The sequence below is a fragment of the Oncorhynchus tshawytscha genome, linkage group LG01 (genome assembly GCF_018296145.1).
Source record: "Oncorhynchus tshawytscha isolate Ot180627B linkage group LG01, Otsh_v2.0, whole genome shotgun sequence".
NCBI classification, from domain to species: domain Eukaryota; kingdom Metazoa; phylum Chordata; class Actinopteri; order Salmoniformes; family Salmonidae; genus Oncorhynchus; species Oncorhynchus tshawytscha.
The window spans coordinates 21,162,809-21,185,172 of NC_056429.1; the positions used below are offsets into that span (position 1 = coordinate 21,162,809).

At 43.7% G+C, this 22,364-nt stretch overlaps 1 protein-coding gene across 7 annotated transcripts in view; it reads left to right on the plus strand.

Moving 5' to 3' along the window:
• Positions 1 to 342: 342 nt before the first annotated feature.
• Positions 343 to 22,364, plus strand: part of LOC112261780 (F-BAR domain only protein 1) — a 78,120-nt gene continuing 56,098 nt past the window's right edge. For all 7 annotated transcript variants that reach the window (XM_042309392.1, XM_042309523.1, XM_042309465.1 and 4 more), the window contains exons 1-2: positions 343 to 498; positions 15,182 to 15,232. In XM_042309392.1, the coding sequence (XP_042165326.1) occupies positions 15,206 to 15,232 (27 nt within the window). In that variant the 5' untranslated portion in view covers positions 343 to 498; positions 15,182 to 15,205. The remainder of the gene's footprint in view (positions 499 to 15,181; positions 15,233 to 22,364) is intronic.

Genomic DNA, 22,364 nt, shown 5'->3' on the forward strand with positions numbered 1-22,364 from the left:
TCGAATGGAGGGGGAAAATAAAATGTTTGTTACATTTTGTTATATGACCATGCACCACCTTGAAAGACAAATGACATTACACATTTTATCTATGAGGAAATTTGAATAAATTATTATACCCCCTTTAATCTGGCTTTCAATACGTCCGTTTTATTGATGGAAGCCCACGTTGGCCAACACAGCCGCGTACTAACAGGTGGGCGTTTGTTCAGAATAATATTTTTTCATCCAATTGGCGCATAGAAAATCTCGAAGACCCGCCTCCAAATGGTTGCTATGCCTACAACATCGCGCTCTAGGCTTGATTGACAAGTATGTCAACCAATAGGGACAGATGGGTGGGAATTTGCGCGCACACTGAAAACTGCCTAGAGATATTGTACCTCTGCCTACTATATCAAATCACTTTGGGCATTATACAACTATGGCTGGATCTGGACAGGTGAATGACTGAAGATGGAAAATGTACTATAAAGGTTTTCCTGAAAAAATATACAGGTAATGAACTATTATTTCGGCTGGGTCCTGTAAAATAGCTTGCTTTGTAACTAGCGCGGGGAACTGCATAATGCCTTGCCGTCTTCAGCAGCATGAGAGAAGACAATGTAGAATTCAAGCTTGCACGCTATCAGTAGCAGACAACTGACAACGTTTTTGACCTATGCTTGCTGCCAACCTTTAATTGGATATTGGTAATGTTATATCATTAAATGATCAGAAATATAGATTAAGGTTTACTTGTTATATATTTGCTAAGTAGACCGTTTGATGGCTAATTATGGAAAACTACTCAGTTAGGGTTAAGTGCCATGCTCAAGGGCACATCGACAGATTTCGGTGACTGGCTCAACGCTCTTAACCGCTAGGCTAGGCTAGGCTACCTGCCGCCCTATCAAATGTATTATTTAAAGGTAGCGAAATTACTGCTTTGACAATGTTTATTTTGATAATGAGAAACTTGTTTGACGATATTGCTGGTTGGAAGAACTAAAAGTCACCTCTGACTGTCACTGTTTTGGTGTTTTTCAGGGAGGGGGGGGTGTTGTTAACATTTTATTTTTTTACTGTCTGTGTGTGCGAGAGAGAGAATATCCCTTATATTCATCTTGGTAGAATCATATCCTCCTGGGATAGTACAAGATGTCAACAGCAATCAATGACCCCAGAGAGACTTATCTAATGACCATGTTGATAAAAGGTCTAGAAAGTTACTGTGACTTAAACTGTTCCAGAAATGGCCTGGTTTTCTATTTAGCGTTGTATGGAATAACCCGTGTAACATTTTTTTATTTTAAATAATGATGATAGTGGAAGTAAAATTCCACATTGACACCTGTTCTCCAATTGTTTTAACCTTCTCAAATTAAAATATATAATGCCATTAGCTTTTATTCTAAAGCTGGTTTGAAACCACCTAGGCTTATATGAAAATGCTGTAGGAGAGGTGGATGAATGCACACTTGATGTTGTTTTTTTAATTCAGATTGCAATCTACATGGTTTTCTAAACAGAGAACAGAAACCTTCATAGAGACGTTTCTTGATCGGTGTTGAAAAAGTAATATAAGTACTGATATTGAGAGGTGAAGAAAACCCTCCCTTATGTCTCGATCAAGTGAAACCCTCTACTCTGCTAGTTGTGAGTGGTGAGAGAGCGTAGTGAATCATGGATGGATGTGTAGGTGGGACTGGGAATGAAGAGATGCGAGGTGGAGGAGTTTCAATAAGATTAAGAAATATGTACCAACTTCATGGCCTCTTGCCAGTTGACTTCATGAGTAGTTGAGTATTTGGTTATGTATTCCGCAAAGCATTTTATCTTTCAATAAATAATGTTTATTTATGAGTTGCACTCTGAAAACTTAACCTACCTTTCTGTCTCATCTCTATTAACTTTTCATTGTGTAGGGGAAGATATTCACCTGATAATCATAGTGGGAAATATGGGTGGGTTGAGGTCCAGTTTCTAATCCGGTACCTATTGAAGCCAGCTCAACATTCCTTAACTCAGAACCTCTGCATCTGAAATCATAACCATCCACTTGTTCTGGAGGGGTGAGCTGAGGTTGTGTGGTGCCGGCTGCTGCTTGTCCCAGTAGGTAGGCCCTTACTGCGGGAGATCACACTGAGCTTAAAAGTGGAGGCTTTGACCCCCGCCATTCCTGTTGATCTGGGGCCAGGCAGGCACCTAGCAGCCTCTCTCTACCCGCTGCCATCATCAGGTCCCTGCTAGCTCTCCTCCCAGAACAGAGACACATCTGAAGCATGCCACAATTACAGCACATTCTTCACCGTCAGACACCATCCACATCACTCAGCCTTGCCTCGGCCCCTAAAAGGCTGCGATGTGGGGAGCAGCAAGGAGGGAGAGAAGAAAGGCAAGGCCAGGGGGAATAAGAGTCCTACTTTGCATTTAGATTAGAATTGACTGTCTCGCTCTGTATTTTTCTGTTGATTAGCCTAAAGCCTGATCAGAGCCTTCCTGCAGAGCTGGCCACCTCAGCCTGCGAGGAGAATACCATATCAATATAGCGGGCTAACTCCGCTCTGCAATCTGAGCACTCAATTCAATCATTTTATGGCACTGGGGAAAAGAAGCATATCACTTGATCCTTAACTAGAATCCTTAATTGCTACATACATTTTAGAACTTATAAATTAATCATATATACCCATTCATTCTTTAAGAATAGAATCTATTAAATCTATTAAATTAACTTAGTTCAACTGTCGTACCCCATCAGAACCCCAAAATGTAAGCTTGTTTTATGCCACGTAAATGTAATCAAACACTGTATAGCCTCAAAACATGGTGAAAATACATTTTATCAGTCCTTAATATTTGGTATTTTATTAGGATCCCCATTAGCTGTTGCAATAGCAGCAGCTACTCTTTCTGGGGTCCATAGCTTTGTCTATGAATTTGAGAGTGGTTACATTTCTCCATCTCCTATCTTTTTAGTGAAATGGGGAGAATACTTTATTGTTTCAATTAAGGATTCTAGCTTTAAGGATTTTCAGTCCTCATGATTTAGCTGGCTCCCTCTGCCCTCACAGCTGGCCCATATAGTATGGTGCTACTGTTGGTGGTGGTGAATTAATTATGGAGATCCCCTGCCTGTAATGTAAGCTACAGAGCTGCTGGCCGTGGACTCCCTGGATCTTGCCAAGCAGGGCAGAGCTGGAAGGCAGTGCCGGTGGCCATGCTACTAAGCATAGGGTCTCTAACAGATGGATCTCTCTGGCCACGGGTATCCACCGTGGGGCTGGCTGCAGGAACAGACCTCACTCTGTTGGGTTACGGGTTCACTTCAAGCTGTGCTAAGTGGACCAGTGATAAGTGGAGCTCAATAATAGAATTTCCCAGGTCGAAATGTATCACAGGTTGTTGACATGGTGACTGACTATTGTGACGTCAGATCTATTTTGTGGAATTCCAAATAACAGGGGATGTTGCTGTGCAGTAGGAAAGGAGGAGATTTCTGATGTTGTTCAGCACCTTGTGTTACTATTCATGTTTCTAATCTGGGCCACTCAAAAGCACATGGTGACCCAAAAGAGAACCATGCTGAAGGAGATGAGATAGAGCCTCTTATTTTTTTTCTGGTCTCTGTTTTGTCATCTCAATTAGCAGCTGGACTATGGAAATGTATTCTTACCTAATTTATTTGTATGATGTTTTGTTATGCCATAATGCCATGCCAGTGCTCACCATGCTGTCATGCTCTGCTCAATGCTGCTGGGTCTGTACTGGAAGTGATGCTTGGCAGGCTGGCTCCTTGTCATAGACTGCACCGTATGCTACAGGGAAAACAACCCATTCAGCTCCAAACAATGGGGTGCATGGAGGAGAGCATACTCAGGTTCTGCCTGATTATTCTTCTGCTGCCTGGGTAGAGGAGGGAGAGAACATTTGACACAAGCAGAGGTTTGTTCATATGTACAGTTTGATGGTGTTGACATCCAAATTGATGCAGCAACAGCACATTACATCAAGCCAGTGAATAGGGAAATCAATGATTGCATGTAGGCTATGTTTTATTGCAATTCTGATGAACATGGGCCTTTGTGCTGAGACGGTTCTGATTAACATAGGCTTTGCTGAGAGTGCCAGCCTGGCTTCATTAGGGAATGCATCGGCGACGTCCCCACAGTGAAGGTTCACTTCTTTCCAAATCAATCTGGATTAACACTGAGGTTGGTACTAAACTAAAGGACAGGGCTACTACACACAGGGCTAACCCAGACAACCCGTAGGCAGGGGCCCCATCTAAATCAACGGTGCTGCAGTGGAGCGGATCGGGGGCTTCAAGTTCCTCTGTGTCTAAATCACGAAAGACTTGAAATGGTACACACACAAGTGCACAGTCATGAAGAAGGTGCCTCCTCCCCTCAGGAGGTTGAAAAGGTTTGGTATGGGCCCTCCAAATCCTCAAAGTTCTACAGCTGCACCATTGAGACCATCTTGACTGGCTGGTATGGCAACAGCACCGCCCTCGATCGCATGGCGCTACAGAGGCTGGTGCGGACAGCCCAGTACATCACTGGGGCTGAGCCCCCTGCCATCCAGGACATTTCATATCAGGCTGTTTTGAAAGAAGGCCCGGACAATTGTTACACTCCAGCCACCCAAGCCATAGACTGTCATCTCTGCTTCCGCACGGCAAGCGATACTGACATCAGTCAATGGTTTCATCAATAAGTGCATCGATGACGTTGTCCCCACAGTGACCGTACGTACATACCCCAACCAGAAGCCATGGATTACAGGTAACATCCGCACTGATCTAAAGGGTAGAGCTGCCGCTTTCAAGGAGCGGGACTCTAACCCTGAAGCTTATAAGAAATCCTGCTATGCCCTCCGACGAACCATCAAACAGGCAAAGCGTCAATACAGGGCTAAGATTTGAATCGTAGTACACCGGAAGCACAGCCGCGAGTTGCCCAGTGATGCAAGCCTACCAGACTAGCTAAATTACTTCTATGCTCGCTTCAAGGCAAGTAACACTGAAGCATGCATGAGAGCATCAGCTGTTCCGGGCGACTGTGTGATCACTCTCTCCGTAGCCAATGTGAGTAAGACCTTTTAAACAGGTCAATATTCACAAGGCCACAGGGCCAGACGGATTACCAGGACGTGTACTCTGAGCATGCGCTTACCTCATCACTAAGCTAAGGACCTTGGGAATTATCATCTCCTTCTGCGACTGGATCCTGGACTTCCTGACGGGCCGCCCCCAGGTGGCAAGGGTAGGTAACAACACATCCGCTACGCTGATCCTCAACACTGGGGCCCCTCAGGTGCGTGCTCAGGCCCCTCCTGTACTCCTTGTTCACTCACACCCAGACAGTCGTGAAGAGGGCACGACAAAGCCCATTTCCCCTGAGGAGACTGAAAAGATTTGTCATGGTTCTACAGCTGCACCATCAAGAGCATCCTGACTGGTTGCATCACTGCCTGGTATGGCAACTGCTCGGCCTCTGACTGCAAGGCACTACAGAAGGTAGTGCGAAAGGCCCAGTACTTAACTGGGGTCAAGCTTTCTGCCATCCAGGACCTCTATACCAGACGGTGTCAGAGGAAGAACTAAAAAATTGACAGACTCCAGCCACACTAGTCATAGACTGTTCTCTCTGCTGCCGCACGGCAAGCTGTACCGGAGCGCCCCCCCTTAAGCTGCTCTACTCCCTGTTTATTATCTATGCATAGTTACTTTAACTCTACCTACATGTCCATATTACCTTGACTAACCGGTGCCCCCGCACATTGACTCTGTACCGGTACCCTCTGTATATAGCCTCACTATTGTTATTTTACTTCTGCTGTTTTAATTATGTTACTTTTCTATTGACTTAACGCTTATTTTTCTTAACTGCATTGTTGGTTAAGGGCTTGTAAGTAAGCATTTCACTAAGTCTATACCTGTTGTATTCGGCGCATGTGACAAATAAAAATGTGATTTGGTGCATCAAGCCTGACACCAACAGGCTCCTGAACAGCTTCTATCCCCAAGCCATGAGACTGCTAAATAGCTTAAGGAATGGCTACACAGACTGAGTGGACCCTGGTATTACGTTTTTGTTTATTTTTGCACTGTATATGCACACTCGCAGGACTCCACACACGCACACATATTTATACTGACTCTATGCACACACACTCACATACAAACTTCATATGCACTACTGCTACTTTGTTTGTCATATATCCTAATACCTAGTCACCTTACCCCTGTGCATATCTACCTCTGTCACGCCAGTATCCCTGCACATTGTAAGTATGGTATTGGAACTGACCCTGTGTAACGGCTGTCTTCCTCTGGCAAGGAGGAGTAGTAAGGATCTGAGGACCAATGCGCAGCGTGGTACGTGTTCATGCTCTGAATAATTTTGCACGCCCAATTTTTCAGTTTTTGATTTGTTAAAGTTTGAAATATCCAATAAATGTCGTTCCACTTCATGATTGTGTCCCACTTGTTGTTGATTCTTCACAAAAAAATACAGTTTTATATCTTTATGTTTGAAGCCTGAAATGTGGCAAAAGGTCGCAAAGTTCAAGGGGGCCGAATACTTTCGCAAGGCACTGTAAGTATGATTCTCAATCGGAGACAACTAACGACACCTGCCTCTGATTGAGAACCATACCAGGCCAAACGCAAAACACAACATAGAAAACGGAACATAGATAAACCAACTCACGCCCTGACCATACTAAAACAAAGACATAACAAAGGAACTAATGTGACATTAAAACTTCTCAAACTTGATAATGGTCTGTCCCTATCACATTGAATGAATCAACAGGACCAAGTAGGTCCATATTACAGCCAGCTCCATGTAGTCAGATGTGCCAGTCACATTTGGGTGACTCCCAGACCTGGCTCTGGAAGCGTCGTCATTGGCAGGGAGGGTAGTGGGTACTGCAAAATGGGTCTAACGGGAATTCTCTCCTCCTGTCCCTGCCAAATCAGGTTTGATGAAGGACAGAGCAACAGACTCTGCAGTGCAGTAGCTATTCTCCCTGTCGCTGTCCTTGGAAAATGCCTACAGCTGTGACAGTTTGGCAAGACGTATCATAGATGTGTTACACCTGAGATTGTGGATTTAGCTATAGGTCACTCCTATATCAGTCTGCCATTTAGTGTCGGAGAGTGTTGATTGGTGGTAGCACTTTTCTCATTTCTCTTCCATTTGTCTTGTTCCCCTCTTCTCAGTTTGTTCTGTCTTAAAGCCTTAGGCCTGTCTGTTCTTTTACATGTCTCGTTTCACTATCCACCCACCCTTTCTGTTCCTCTCCTCTCCAACCTCACTGCCTCTGCCAGTGACAGATGGGACTGTTAATAGCCTAGCAGACCGTATTCACTCGATTCTTGGCCGAGTCAATACTTTGACCCATTTTCTCTCCTCCAAGATGGAGGAGGCGGATATCTTGGGTTGTCAGTAAAGTTGGTCAATTTCCCCCCCCAGCCTCATGCCTTAACAGAGATGAGCTGAAGAAGGGTGGTGTGGGGATATAAGGACCAGGCAGGGAGCCTCTGCTGAACTGTCAACCCAGAGAGAAGCATCTGCCAGTAGCCCCACTTCAATTCCCTCCACCATGGGGAAGAGAGAGTGAGGCTCAATATGGGTGTAGAGATGCCATTTATTTGTGGCCAAAACAAGAATGGGTACAGTTTATCGGGGGGGGACTGGAAGGGTCTTTTTTTTGTTAAACCCTCATTTTTTCTGGTAGTCCATCTGGTTCTTGTCAGTAGTTGTTTGTTGGCTCTTTCTATGGCATTAGACTGTAGACCTGCAGCCTGGGCTCTAGGTGCTGATGTCGCCTTCTCCACTGCTGCGTGCTGCTGATAGCATAACGTTGCCCTGGCTGTGGTCTTAGACTAGTGGTGGCTCAGTCTGTCTGACTCTCACAATCAGCAGGGGAAAGGGCAGGAGCCCAGCCCAGTCCAGGGTGGAGGCAGCGCAACGTGTTACTGTTTCAAACTCACTAAGCTGGTGAGACAGAAAGGAACTAGGCCTACTGGCCATTATGTGCTATTTGAATGATTCCTTATCAGTCCACCCACCTCTGAGCTGTGTAACATGGAGAAGGCTGTTCTCTCTCCCTCTGTGTGAGACTCAGTGAGTCAGCTTGTACCAAATGGTTCCACCACAGTACCTTCTACCTTCATCAGCCCACCATGCTCAGGTCCTGTGGAATATTAATTACCAGAGGAATCTCAATACACAACACTGTTCTAATCTTTGTTTACCTCTGGTCCCGGTAAAAGGGGATAAATACAATGTTGCCAGCCAAATTGACCAGGAGTAAAAAAAAACTACTGTAGGCAGGCTATTAGCATGTTCACCCACTACAATGTGAGCTGGAGGCAGTATGCGTTTTGAAAACATACTTAATTGTTTGAAACCTGAATGTTTTATTTCATATTATGTCTTGCCTTCCATGAAAATCTGACCATAGAAACATGGAGGCAATTATTTTATAAAGACTAAATAGGAGGCGCCTGAGTTTCAAGTTTGGGGAAGCATGCAATTTATCCTAACATTTCTAACGATCTGCATGCCAGTTGTATAAACTGCCTCAATTTTGCTGGACCCCAGGAAGAGTAATGGGGACCCATAATAAATACAAATACTGCATTCGGAAAGTATTCAGACCCATTGACTTTTTCAACATGTTATGTTACAGCCTTATTCTAAAATGTATTAAATAGTTTTTTTTCTTCATCAATCTACACACAATACCCCATAATAAATATTCAGACCCTTTACTCAGTACTTTGAAGCGCTTTTGGCAGCAATTACAGCCTCGAGTCTTGGGTATGACACTACAAGCTTGGCACACCTGTATTTGGGGAGTTTCTCCCATTCTGCAGATCCTCTCAAGCTCAGGTTGGATGGGGAGTGTCGCTGCACAACTATTTTCAGGTCTCCAGAGATGTTCCTTTGGGTTCAAGTCTGGGCTCTGACTGGGCCACTCAACGACATTCAAAGACTTGTTCCAAAGCCACTTCTGGATTGTCTTGGCTGTGCGCTTAGGGTCGTTGTTCTGTTGGAAGGGGAACCTTCACCCCAGTCAGAGGTCCTGTGTGCTCTAGAGCAGGTTTTCATCAAGGATCTATCTGTACTTTGCTTCGTTCATGCTTCAATCCTGACTAGTCTCCCAGTCCCTGCTGCTGAAAAACATCCCCACAGCATGACACTGCCACCACCATGCTTCACCATAGGGATGGTGCCAGGTTTCCGCCAGACATGACGCTTGGCATTCAGGACAAAGAGTTCAATCTTGATTTCATCAGACCAGAGAATCTTGTTTCTCATAGTCTGAGTCCTTTAGGTGCCTTTTTGGCAAATTCCAAGTGGGCTGTCATACCTTCTACTGAGGAGTGGCTTCCGTCTGGCCGCTCTACTAGAGGCAGACCGATTATTGGGGGACCAAAAAAGCCGATACCGATTAATCTGACGATATTTTTTTTTTTTATTGTTAACATTTTTTTTATTTGTAATAATGACAATTACAACAATACTGAATGAACACTTATTTTAACTTAATATAATACATCAATAAAATCAATTTAGCCTCAAGTAAATAATGAAACATGTTCAATTTGGTTTAAATAATGTAAAAACAAAGTGTTGGAGAAGGAAGTAAAAGTGCAATATGTGCTATGTAAGAAAGCTAACGTTTAAGTTTCTTGCTCAGAACATGAGAACATGTGAAAGCTGGTGGTTCCTTTTAACATGAGTCTTCAATATTCCCAGGTAAGAAGTTTTAGGTTGTAGTTATTATAGGACTATTTCCCTCTATACCATTTGTTATTTCATTAACCTTTGACTATTGGATGTTCTTATAGGCACTTTAGTATTGCCAGTGTAACTTTATAGCTTCCGCCCCTCTCCTCGCTCCTCCCTGGGCTCGAGCCAGCAACACAACGACAACCATCGAAGCAGCGTTACCCATGCAGAGCAAGGGGAACAACTACTAGAAGGCTCAGAGCGAGTGATGTTTGAAACGCTATTACCGCGTGCTAACTAGCTAGCCATTTCACTTCGGTTACACCAGTCCTATCTCGGGAGTTCATAGGCTTGAAGTCATAAACAGCGCAATGCTTGACGCACAACGAAGAGCTGCTGGCAAAACGCACGAAAGTGCTGTTTGAATGAATGTTTACGCGCCTGCTTCTGCCTACCACCGCTCAGTCAGATACGTAGATACTTGTATGCTTGTATGCGCAGTCAGATTATATGCAACGCAGGACACGCTAGATAATATCTAGTAATATCATCAACCCTGTGTAGTTAACTAGTGATTATGGTGTTTTTTTTATAAGATAAGTTGCTAGCTAGCATTAAACTTATCTTGGCTTACTGCATTCGCGTAACAGGCAGTCTCCTTGTGGAGTGCAACGAGAGAGAGGCAGGTCGTTATTGCGTTGGACTAGTTAACTGTAAGGTTGCAAGATTGGATCCCCCGAGTTGACAAGGTGAAAATCTGTCATTCTGCCCCTGAACAAGGCAGTTAACTCACCGTCCCTAGGCCGTCATTGAAAATAAGAATGTGTTCTTAACTGACTTGCCTAATTAAATAAAGATATAAAAAAAAAAAAAAAATTGGCAAATCGGCACCCAAAAATACAGATTTCCGATTGTTATGAAAACTTGAAATCGTCCCTAATTAATCGGCCATTCCGATTAATCGGTCGACTACACTCTACCTTAAAGGCCTGATTGGTCGAGTACTGCAGAGAGAGTTGTCTTTCTGGAAGGTTCTCCCATCTCTACAGAGGAACTCTAGAGCTCTTTCAGAGTGACCATCGGGTTCTTGGTCATGTCGCTGACCAAGGCCCTTCTCCTCCGATTGCTCAGTTTGATTACAGGCTCAAAATGGCCTGAAACAAAGAACTTTCTTCTGAAACTCATCAGTCTATTCTTGTTCTGAGAAATTAAGGCTATTCCATGCGAGAAATTGCCAAGAAGCTGAAGATCTTGTACAATGCTGTGTACTACTCTCTTCGCAGAACAGCGCAAACTGGCTCTAACCAGAATAGAAAGAGGAGTGGGAGGCCCCGGTGCACAACTGAGCAAGAGGACAAGTACATTAGAGTGTCTAGGTTGAGAAACGGACGCCTCACAAGTCCTCAACTGGCAACTTCATTAAATAGTACCCACAAAACACCAGTCTCAACGTCAACAGTGAAGAGGCAACTTCGGGATGCTGACATTCTAGGCAGAGTTGCAAAGAAAAAGCCATATCTCAGACTGGCCAATAAAATGAAAAGATTAAGATGGGCAAAAGAACACAGACACTGGACAGAGGAACTCTGCCTAGAAGGCCAGCATCCCGGAGTTACCTCTTCACTGTTGATGTTGAGACTGGTGTTTTGCGGGTACTATTTAATGAAGCTGCCAGTTGAGGACTTGTGAGGCGTCTTTCTCAAACTAATGTACTTGTCCTCTTGCTCAGTTTTGCACCGGGGCCTCCCACTCTTTCTATTCTGGATGGATTAGCTATTCAACTTGGATTAGCGAACACAACGTGCCATTGGAACACAGGAGTAATGGTTGCTGATAATTAGCTTATGTAGATGTTCCATAAAAAATGTGCAGTTTCCAGCTATATTAGTCATTTCCAACATTAACATCTACACTGTATTTCTGATCTATTTTATTTTCATGGACAAAAAAATGTGATTTTCTTTAAAAAAACAAGGAAATGACTAAGTGAACCCAAACTTTTGAACTGTAGTGTACATAAAGCTGTAGAAAATATATTGATCCTGTCTTTACTTAAGCTTTAACTAGTGAAGTACAACATTGTATCAAATAAATCAACTGGATCCAGGAAAGCAGTCTCTAGCGAACTTGCAACATTGTATCAACTAGCCTATTCTTGCCAGTTAGCTCAGGACCGACAGCTGTTTTTGCGCTAGGGAAAGCTTTTTTTTAATGACATTTCCACTGGACATATGGGATAGAAATAAGAATAACATGATTAAGTTAGTAAGCATGCTATATACAGGGTCAGTTCCAGTACCATATTTACAACTTCTATGCTTACTCAGGCGCGCACGCTCCCTCAACATCAGGACATAGGAACCAAACCCATGCTCGTTGCTCACATGGAGCACTCCAAACAAAAGACTCCAAACAAAAGTTGTACATGATGGTTATGAAATAAACCAAAACTTGTTTCTTACAAGTAACGTTTCCACTTCGAGAATCAGAAAGTTATTGACTGTAGGCTTAATTTTAGTAGGCTAATACAATGCATTGATGTAATCAAAGGATGGGGATTTAACGGTACATTTACTACTGGTAACATATGTAATGGTGAATTGATAAAAATAAACCGCAAACTTTTCACACAATTAGTCAATGAATTGACAGGAGACAGTGGAGTTCATTCTGGAGAGCTGAGTGCATCATTCTGGAAAGAGATGAACGCATAAGCTTGTTATCTCAACATTAAAATTCTACTCAAGATACATATTTGAGATGCTTTTCACTGACAGCCGCATGAAAGACTTCCTTTAATGCCATTTCTCTCCTGTTCTATTGATTTTCATATCAACCTTCTATCGTTGTCCAGAAGCCGAAGGCCGTTATATTAACAACCCATCCTAGTTTCACCGTCTTTGTAAGTTTCTAATGAAGATTTTCATCTCTGTCATATACAGCTCGCATCTGGTGCAGTGTTTAGAATGGTGTTTTCTCGCAAATTGCATTTTGGCAAATGTTTGACAATTACATTTATTGACTGCTTCATTACAGGAGTTGCATGGCGTGTTAAAATGAATGACCATAATGTTTGTGGTTTCTGTCATTCTGAGCACCTGGGGTGGATGCCGTAGTGGGACGCCCAATGTACATGGGGCTGGTAAATTTAAAATCTTCCCGGTCAGGTTGTCCGGCGACACAGTTTCCTAACAGATATCCTCCTCTGGTCACTCTCAAAGCCACACTTTTTCTTTTCTAGAACATCCAATTTGGTTGTTTTCTAAGTCCACAATAATGCTTAAACCATAACAGGAGACCACTTTTGAGGCCTGGGGAAAAATGTAAGAAATGTTCATTTGTGAGTGTAGTTAGCCTTTAATTCAAGTGCACTTGCACCTAGCACTGTCTGATTAGTGTGTTTCTGTAGCACACATTTGCAAACAAATATCCACTGGATTGATGCAGGTAATCATATCATTCTGGTAGGCATACGCTACTTTGTAGCTAGTTAACATTTAATTGAGTAGGTTTTTGAGAAAGCCTTTCCATCTACCAGAGACAGTTATAGCCTGTAAAACCTGGATGTTTTACTTCATATTATGAGACCTGTCTTAACTTGCTTCTAAGAAGCCAAGCCAAAATCTGACCATGGAAATATTTATAAACACTCCTGTTCTATTGGTTTTCGAGTCAACTTTATTTCATAGCCTTTGATAATTTTTTTTACCCCTTTTTCTCCCCAGTTTCGTGATATCCAATTGGTAGTTAGTCTTGTCCCATCACTGCAACTCCCGTACGGACTCGGGAGAGGCGACGGTCGAGAGCCGTGAGTCCTCCACAACCCAACCAAGCCGCACTGCTTCTTGCCACACTGCTCGCTTAACCCGGAAGACAGCTTCACCAATGTGTCGGAGGAAACGCAGTACACCTGGCGACCGTGTCAGCGTGAGTTGCGACACGCTGACAAGTTAAATAAATAAAAAATATTCCTGTGTATAGCCTCCACTACACCACTGATGATTCTAGCCCCACACCAATCTCTCCTCTCAACAACTGTGTGTGAAGGCTGGCACGTTATGCTTACCACTCACCACCACTAGCCAGTGATCCAGCTACACAGCCAAACAGATCCCTCTGTCTAACTTATTCCACCTCTCCTCTTCTCCTCTATCAGTGTTGTAGAGCAGAGTGGGTACTTTGTAGCTGGCTGCTGTATCTCACTTTTAGCCCTAAGCCATGCTGCCAAACGAGAACCCTCCAGGGTCCCCATGCTGAGTTAATTAATTGTGTGTGTGTGCCCCTGTCCAGCAGCAGGTTGTCCTGCCTGAGCTAGGGTCAGCCATTGTGCCAGCAGAGGGAAAGCCCTGCCGTCAGCACAATGTAACACATCCAGGCAAGGACCATACCTTACCCTCTCCTCGCAGCAAAATAACAGGGAACCTACAGCCTTCTCTGGAGAAACGCTGCGCCTGCAGAGTCACACACTTTTTCCACTCATTCATCTTTGCTATGTGCTTGGAAGGCTACTATTATTCATGATGAGCAGATAGCTAGGCGCTAATTGAGCAGGAATGAAATCCCCCACAGTGGAAGGCAGTGTGGATGGGTGGAGAAACGCTATAGGGGGTCAGGGGGTGTATGTTCAGCTGTTGCTATGTTTCCTCCTGCCTCCAGTCAATTGAAATCTGCTCTGCCAGAACAGAAGCTCATGGTCACGAATCTCACTTCATAGTCAGAAAAGAGACCATGGTTCTTGTTGAGTCACTGTGTTGTAGAGGCTCTTTCTGTGTGTCCTCACCTTAGTAGACCCTCTGCTGTCAATCGCTTCAGGCCCAGTCTGGGAGGTGACTCTGGGGAGGGGGTTGAATTGGAGGTATGGCTATTGCCTCAGCTCTTTACTGCACACATGGCCAGAATGAGTGAGCACACCGGAGAGATCTTTATTCATCTTGATCGGGCACACTCTCCTTGGTGGCTGTGTCAGATCAGTCTTATCTCCCCTCCCTCCCCTGTGTCAGCCTCTCCATCTCTTTTGAAGTGAACTGTTAAAGAAACCCTGGCTGTCCCCTCAGGACACTCTGGCCTTCATTAAACTAAAGGTATCTATTGTCTACTTGCTTAGGCCAGCTTGTTTTTAATAAGACCGCCTCAGAAGTTTCCACTTTATTCTTTGTACAGTAAAGTGTCACTGTCTGTTTTGGGGCCTGAGAGGTGGCTTTTCATGTAGCCCAATACATTGTTACAGTACCTGTACAAAGGGAGATTCAGCCCACTGCAAGAGCAAGAGATCCATAGTAATTCAGCACAGTGAAAACAACAATCCATTTGTAGAGGTGTCTCATTATTGGTGTGAATGTTGGTTCAGTGCCACTGGCTGACTCTGGTCACTGATAGGGGAGAGCAGGGGGCTAGTTTCTGTTTCTGGCCCATCTGTAACAATTTTTTCTTCTCTCACTTTATTGCAGATCCCTATAAAACTCTGAGTGAAGATGGCATTCTTTAAAAACAACTTCTGGGTGAGTCTATTTGATGTACCATTATGTTCTATGAGGATCATTGGCAGCTCAACATGGAGAGGTGACAACTGACAGTCAGATTGCATTATGATGATTTGTTTTGGGGGCCATTATACATGAACACTCTAGACCCTTTTACTGCTCATTCCTATGCAGATTGCAGAAGCTAGTAAAAACCCAAACACTCAGACTGTATGTGACACTGACAGTAGAAATCATGGTCCTATCCTTCAGATAATGCTGTACAACTCTTCTGTAGATGGACACCAATGCATGTAGCTTGACTGGCCAATTCTGTCCGTTCCCTGATTCACACATGAGTCATGATGCCTTACTTTCAGATTGAATATTCTGTGAATGATACTGAACCACCACCATACAGCATATCATGTTGCATTCTACCAATCTGTCTCCTGAGTTATCTATCTGAATCAGAGAGCGGAGGCTGACTAGTCTCCTTGGTGATGGTGGGAGTAGGGGCACAGGGTTCATTCCTGACACACAGATGAACACAGATCACATCTTTACAATGCCTGGAAAAGGGACCAACAGGAACCACATCAATATGTTCTAGCAGTCCTATAACCTGTGCAATAACGGTACATAATAAGCATGACAGCAATGTAACCCTGACTGTAGCCCCACTAGTCTGATAGGAGAGACTGGAGAAGACATTAGTCAGCTGCTCCTAGGGGGACTATGCCTGTGTACTGCTCTCCTCTGCACACCTGGCTGAGCTATTTCAGGTGTGTCCTAGTTCTAGTACACGGCCACTGCCCCCTCACCGTGAAAGGGGAAGGATATTTTGGGAAGGACGCTGTGGCAAAAAGTTAAAGTAAAAATTGAGTCAAAGAGGAAACTATACCAGCCATCCATTTGAATTAAATTCAAGGAAATTAGATTCCTATCCTTTATGGAATTCAAAGGTTTTTATAGGTCGCAACATTTTGAGACTCTAAAGTTGTATTGTTTCGTTGTTGAGGGATATCTTATTATGAAAGTATGTGCTTGTTTGTCTATGTACATGAAGCCTTTCTCTGTGGTGGATCCCCTCTGTCCTCATTTTGTGGAGTTGTTGTGTTACTGACTGTGACGGAGGCAGTTTTGAGTGTGTTGTTGTGAGGAGCAGAGTGTGTCGGATTGTCTTGTCTGCTCTGCCTGCCTGCTGGCTGACCAGCAGCAAGTCATGTGATCCTGGCTGCCTTTGTGTGGCTGCAGGCAGCAGGGCCTCCATGCCTATGGAGGGGAGCAGAGACCTCCATTGTGTGGAACAAAGGTTGGTCAAAGGTGCTTCCCTCCAACTCAAACCAGGAGGGATGCAACTCTCTCTGATAGTCGAACACCATTCTGTGTCTACAGGCGGCACTGTGTGACTTCCATATTTTCCATCTACATAATGATGTTGGCTTCTCTTCCTAGTCTTAATTAGTCAACAGAGGGAAGGATGAGGAATTGCCATCTGTTATGATTAGGTGCATTCTTAATGAAGTCCTCACTCCAAGTCCTTGGGAGTAGAATGACTCCTTCCTTTCAGATGAAAGAAGGGTGAGTACAGTTTGGGTGTAATGCTCCATTCAGTGTTTTCATCCCAACCAGTGGCGACCCGTCATTCAGGGCACCTGTTTTGAGCCCCACCTGTTTGGCATTAATACGTGTCACATATCAGTTTGCAAACAATGTAAAAAAAACAACATTTGAGTTAATAAAGCCGCGTACAAACATGGTCTCTTTGCTTTCTTGAGTAAGTCAGCTCCGAAATGCAGGTGTTTCAGCCTAGCTCAGTGCTTTCTGTGGTGGAGGGGCAGCCAGAGGAAAATACAGAGCGTAGGGGTTAGGAATCTTCTCTAGTTGCGCTGTGATTGGCTCAGTGTTCTGTCACTCATGGGGACACTACATCACCACAAAATCTACAGGGAGAGCTTGTAAGTTCAAGCCCCTTGGGTGCTGCCATAGATTTACATTAGAAGTGCCCATCCAAGAAAGCTCCAGGTCATTGGCCACAGATAAAATTATGTCAAATCACATATCTACCGTAGCTTTGATTGGACTGATCATGTCAACATCATACTTTCAAAATCGTAGCTTTCCTCTAGACAAGCAGTCATGAATCACGTGGACAATCTACTGACAAATCCTTGTCATATGAGGAGAAATTGTAGATAAAATGTATCGGTGCTCATTGCCATTGGATATAAACATTACACAAGTTGGAAATTGCATATTCAACAATGAGTGGTTTGGAATCCGTGGCTCACTGGGGGGGGGGGAATACATTTTGGTCGGTCATCCAACTTGGAATTCCAAGTCGGGAACTCTGGCCTCTTTCTAGAGCTCCGACCTGAAGATCACTGACGTCATGATTCAACCTTGTTTTTTTTCCAGAATTCCCCAAGAAGGGCTGCAATACCACCTTCCTGTTCAAGTGAGCACAGCATAACTGAGTCCAAAAATGTCTTGTATACTGCTGCATAAATGATGTAATATGCCAGGGAGATATGTATACTGTAGCTAAGAAAGTAATACTAAGTGTATGCTGTTTGTAGCCCATGTGCCTCACCCTAATAATTTTCTCCCTTTCTCCCTCATAACGTAGCCTACTGTTCTGACTTGGTGGTGCACATGTAGCCTATAGCCTGTTTTAGACAATATTTGATGATGATGACATTTCTAAGAGCTTTTATTGTCTGCTTATATGCCCCCTTATTTATCCTACGGTTCTGACTTGGTGAACAGGGAGAATACTGTAAGAATGGCCCATGTTCGGAATTCTGTCACTGTACATTTCAAAAGTGCTGAACAAATCATTATATTGACTACATCCGTCTTCGCTCTCTCATTGTCTTAATCGATATTACAGATTGCCTGTTATCTGCTCATCGTTCCCTTATGCCATAGTTTGTATATCTCAATTGTCAGTAGAAACCACATTTTGTTTAAGCAAGTCAGCCATTCTAAAATTTTTATTTTTTAAAGGCAGTAAATGAGGCTGAATGAACTGTTCCGTTGCCGGACAAGGCTCCACTGATGGCCACGTGTATCGGTGGTAAGGATTCACTCCATGGTGCTGAAAAGACAGCTCTGCTGTTGGGACAACTTTATGTAGGCCCAACAGTTTAGGCACCGTTTTATGTATTGTTTGTGTTGTGTAATTGCTTTGCTGGCATGCATTAAAAAAATGCATGCCATCTTGCCCTACCAAGATTTACATGCTAAAATCGCCACTGATCCCAATATAGATATGTTAATGCCCCTGATATCCAATTCCCCTTTGAAATTGCTGAATGGGTGCTCTCGCATTGAACACCATGAATCCTTTAATTTCTCCTTTTTACCGAAGAACGGTCCATTCAGTCTGTTGCTCCAGAGTCTAGACCCACTAATGCACTACCATTAGGAATTCTAGCAGGACTTTGTGTTGGATGAATCATCCATGTCTTTTTATATAGTTCTCTGCTAGGCCTCATCAAGGTACACTGTCTGTCTGTTCCAGGAAATGGGCCCTGCTCTCCTAGGTGAATTATACCCAACCAATCATTAATCAGCAGAATGAACCCAGTGTTGCCTCTGCTCTTCCCTCGTCAATTTGTGCCTGGCTGTGTCTCTGGGACTCACTGGGCTCTAAGGTCCGGAGCGGACGAATGTAAACCCAGTGGCTGAGATGGATGGGCAGGAATGTTACCAGAGGACCCTCTCTCTATCTATCTATCTTTTGCTCTGCTAAATTAGATGAATGGCAGCAGGATAGTGGATTACTGTACCGCTACATAGAGACATTTCAGGGAATTTGCCTTCAGGTTCCTGAGGCCAGATGCAAGTGTTCTAGTGATGGTAATAGAAGCATGAGTGCGGACTGCAGTGTGTTTGGGTGTGTGTGCATTGTGTTCAGTCTCTGTCATGGGTTAGTCCTAAACTCAGGGTCTCACGTGTACCGCTGGGCTCCATTCCCTCCCCTGCAGCCCAATGGGGCACTGAAGCCATTAATCAGTGTGGCAACAGGGACAGGGATCGGTGCTGTGATCTGATCTCAGCATAAAGTGATGTCCAGAGTAGTTCTACACAGGGATACTGCTGGTCTCTCCCAGGCGCTATGGACCAGGTATCAACTAGTGTAGGTGATGGGTTGTTTTGGGGACTCAGTGAGGCAGTCCTTTAGATGCGGAAGTGGTGTGCTGAGATACTAGGGGTGTTGCTGACACTCTTCCGTGGGATTGCCCGTAAGCACAAAACCTCCATGAGTCAGCTAGACGGTCTCTTTCCACGGATACTAACCTGGGTCTCTCCAACTATGTTATCATTGTCATACCATATAGGCCTACTATGTCATGTCATACCACATATATTATATACAACTCTGAAAATAGGGTAGGAAATGTATGCACTTTGACATCGGCTGACGTAAAAAGGGCTTTATAAATACATTTGATTTGAAATGTCCTTCACTAGCCAGGCCTGATGGAGTTGTTGATCAATGGATTGGAAGGCAGGGTTGTTTATTCTGCTGACCAGTGAGAGAGGGACAGACTTTCTGTTCTGTTACTGTGTGCCAGGTCTGTTCTGTTACTGTGTGCCCCCCCTGCATCACAGCACAAAAATGTCCTCCGACACCAGATCCCCTCACTAAGACACTGCTACTCGCTGCTACTCTGGCCACAGAACCTGCTTCCCATAGTGCAGCGCTACACTGGTGTTTAACCACAACTCTTGTAACTGGCCAAGGAGGTAACCACACTTACCTAATTAAGCCGGACACGCTCTAGCAGGGGGATCCAGACACGGCTTCTTTATTTAACCACGCCAGTTCCCAATGAGGCCTGCCTTCCAGCACACCGTTTAAAGGAGCATCCCAGGCCTCGTTTGTACAGTAATTATTTTTGTTCATGCCTGAGGGGGAAAGCCAGGGATACTTCTAATTTGAAACAAGTGAGAGTCGTTAGCTGGCTGCGCTGCACAGTACAAAGATGAAATGGGGCAGCAAGTCTTGATTGGCTAACTGCAGTGGGCAGGGAGGGAGAGAGAGAGGGGAGGCTGCTGGATGTGGGAGCACCGCTCGCTGGGTGAGAGTTTAGGATGTTCTGGAAGGAGTGAGTGAGCAGACCCCCAACCCAAACCTCCCAAGGGGCACCCTGCTCCTCAGGAGAAACAGATGGGTCCGGTGATGTGTTAAACAACGACTGTAGCTAAAACCTGTAAAACATGAACCTGGGCATTACCTGACTGGACTGACAGACAATGCTGCTCTGTGTTGCATGGAGTACTAATGAATCTCAGCCATGGTGAGAAAGTTGAGTTGTCTGGGTGCCTCCACACAGACCCTCTGTCGCTCCTCTCGTCTCCCACAGATCACATTGTCATTGTAATGAGCTCTCTCTTGCATGAGCAAAACTTTCTTAGGGGAGCTGCATAAATCAGACTGAAAAATAACTGTCAATGACTGCTGGTCATGGTGTGGAATATGAAACAGGTCTGTGTGATGAATGATCTCAGATGGAACATGATGGGTTTAGCTATAATTCATCATTCTAGTCATGGATTTAACTCTTAGGACATCTTTGGATTATACATTTCTTTTAGGGTGCGATACTGACATCTCGAAACATACATACACAAACAAACACGTCTGTCACATTAATGAAAGAGCTCACTGTGTCTGTTACCTGAGGAACATGCCACTTCGATACAGCTACGACTTTGTCGTACCAGGGTGGGAGAATTAACAGCTGGTTAGGAGAATTAGGTTAAGGTTAGAAAAAGGGTTCCTAATGCTCTCCTAACCTGCTTCAAAAAGTCACTTGTATTGTGTTTTTAGGGAGTCCCGATTTTAGCCAGTCGTTATTTCTCCTTTCAGGAAACAACGGCATTATAGGAGTTGTTCATAAAGCCTAGACACTATATTAAATGTACCTATTGTTTTCATTAGCTGACAAAATAATGTTCATACTAATTTCTAAAGCACAAATGTGTCCATAGTTATCAGCTTCGATTGAGACCAGAAATGGGAATTAGGCCTGACTCTTTAGATTAGGCTATTGTGTTTTTGTGAAATAAGCCTTTAATGTCTAGCTGACTAAGGCCTTGGTGTGTCTTTAGCTCCTTTCACAGAGAAGTTGTTTGGCAGTTGGACTGACTTGAACAGTAGTAGCTTTGTGTATTGTTTGTTTGGGATTCCTTTTCTGCAAATCACCTGTCACTCATCCTTACATTCACTGCATGGATGACTGCTTGGGACCTGGTGATTGAATATCATTGTTGCTTTGTTTTTGGCTATTTGCTAATATGTTTTAATGATCAGCAATGCCTTATATGATAATACTGTAGGCTATGTTTTAGATTGTGTGTGGCATTCACACTGGGGATACAGCACCTAGTCAGAGAGGTTAGCATAGTGAAGGGAACTATATACCTGCTTTGTGTTTCGGGCTGAGCAGGGCAGGTCACCTTCCTCTGGGTGCAGAAGGGAGAGAGGGATGGACAAAGACTATGGCTTAATTTCACTTCCATAGAGAAGGAAAGGTATTGGAGAATCACATGTGAATTCAAATCTCTGCATTTAACTAGTGTACTGCATGCAGTGGTGGAAAAAGTACCCGATACCTTAATAGAAGGTTACTCAAGTAACAGTAAAATACTACTTTAGTAAAAGTCTAAAAGTATTTGGTTGTAAATATACTTTGGTATTAAAAGTAAATGTAATTGCTAAAATATACTTAAGTATCAAAAGTAAAAGTATAAATAATTTCAAATTCCTTATTAAGCAAAGCAGACGGCACCATTTACTTTGTGTTTGAATTTAAATGTACGGATCGCCAGGGGCACACTCCAACACTCAGACAATTTACAAAAGATGCATTTGTGTTTAGTGAGTCTGGCAGGTCAGAGGGATGGCCAGGTGTTCTCTTAATAAGTGCATAAATTGGATCAATTTCCTGTCCTGCTAAGCATTTCACATGTAGTGAGTACTTTTGGGTAAAAAGTACCTTTATTTTCTGTTGGAACATAGTGAAGTAAAAGTTGTCAAAAATATGAGTAGTAAAGTACAGATACTTTAAAGTACTACTTAAGTAGTTTTTTGTTGGGTATTTTTACTTACGTACTTTACACCACTGACTGCATGTCTGTAGTTAACTAATCAAAT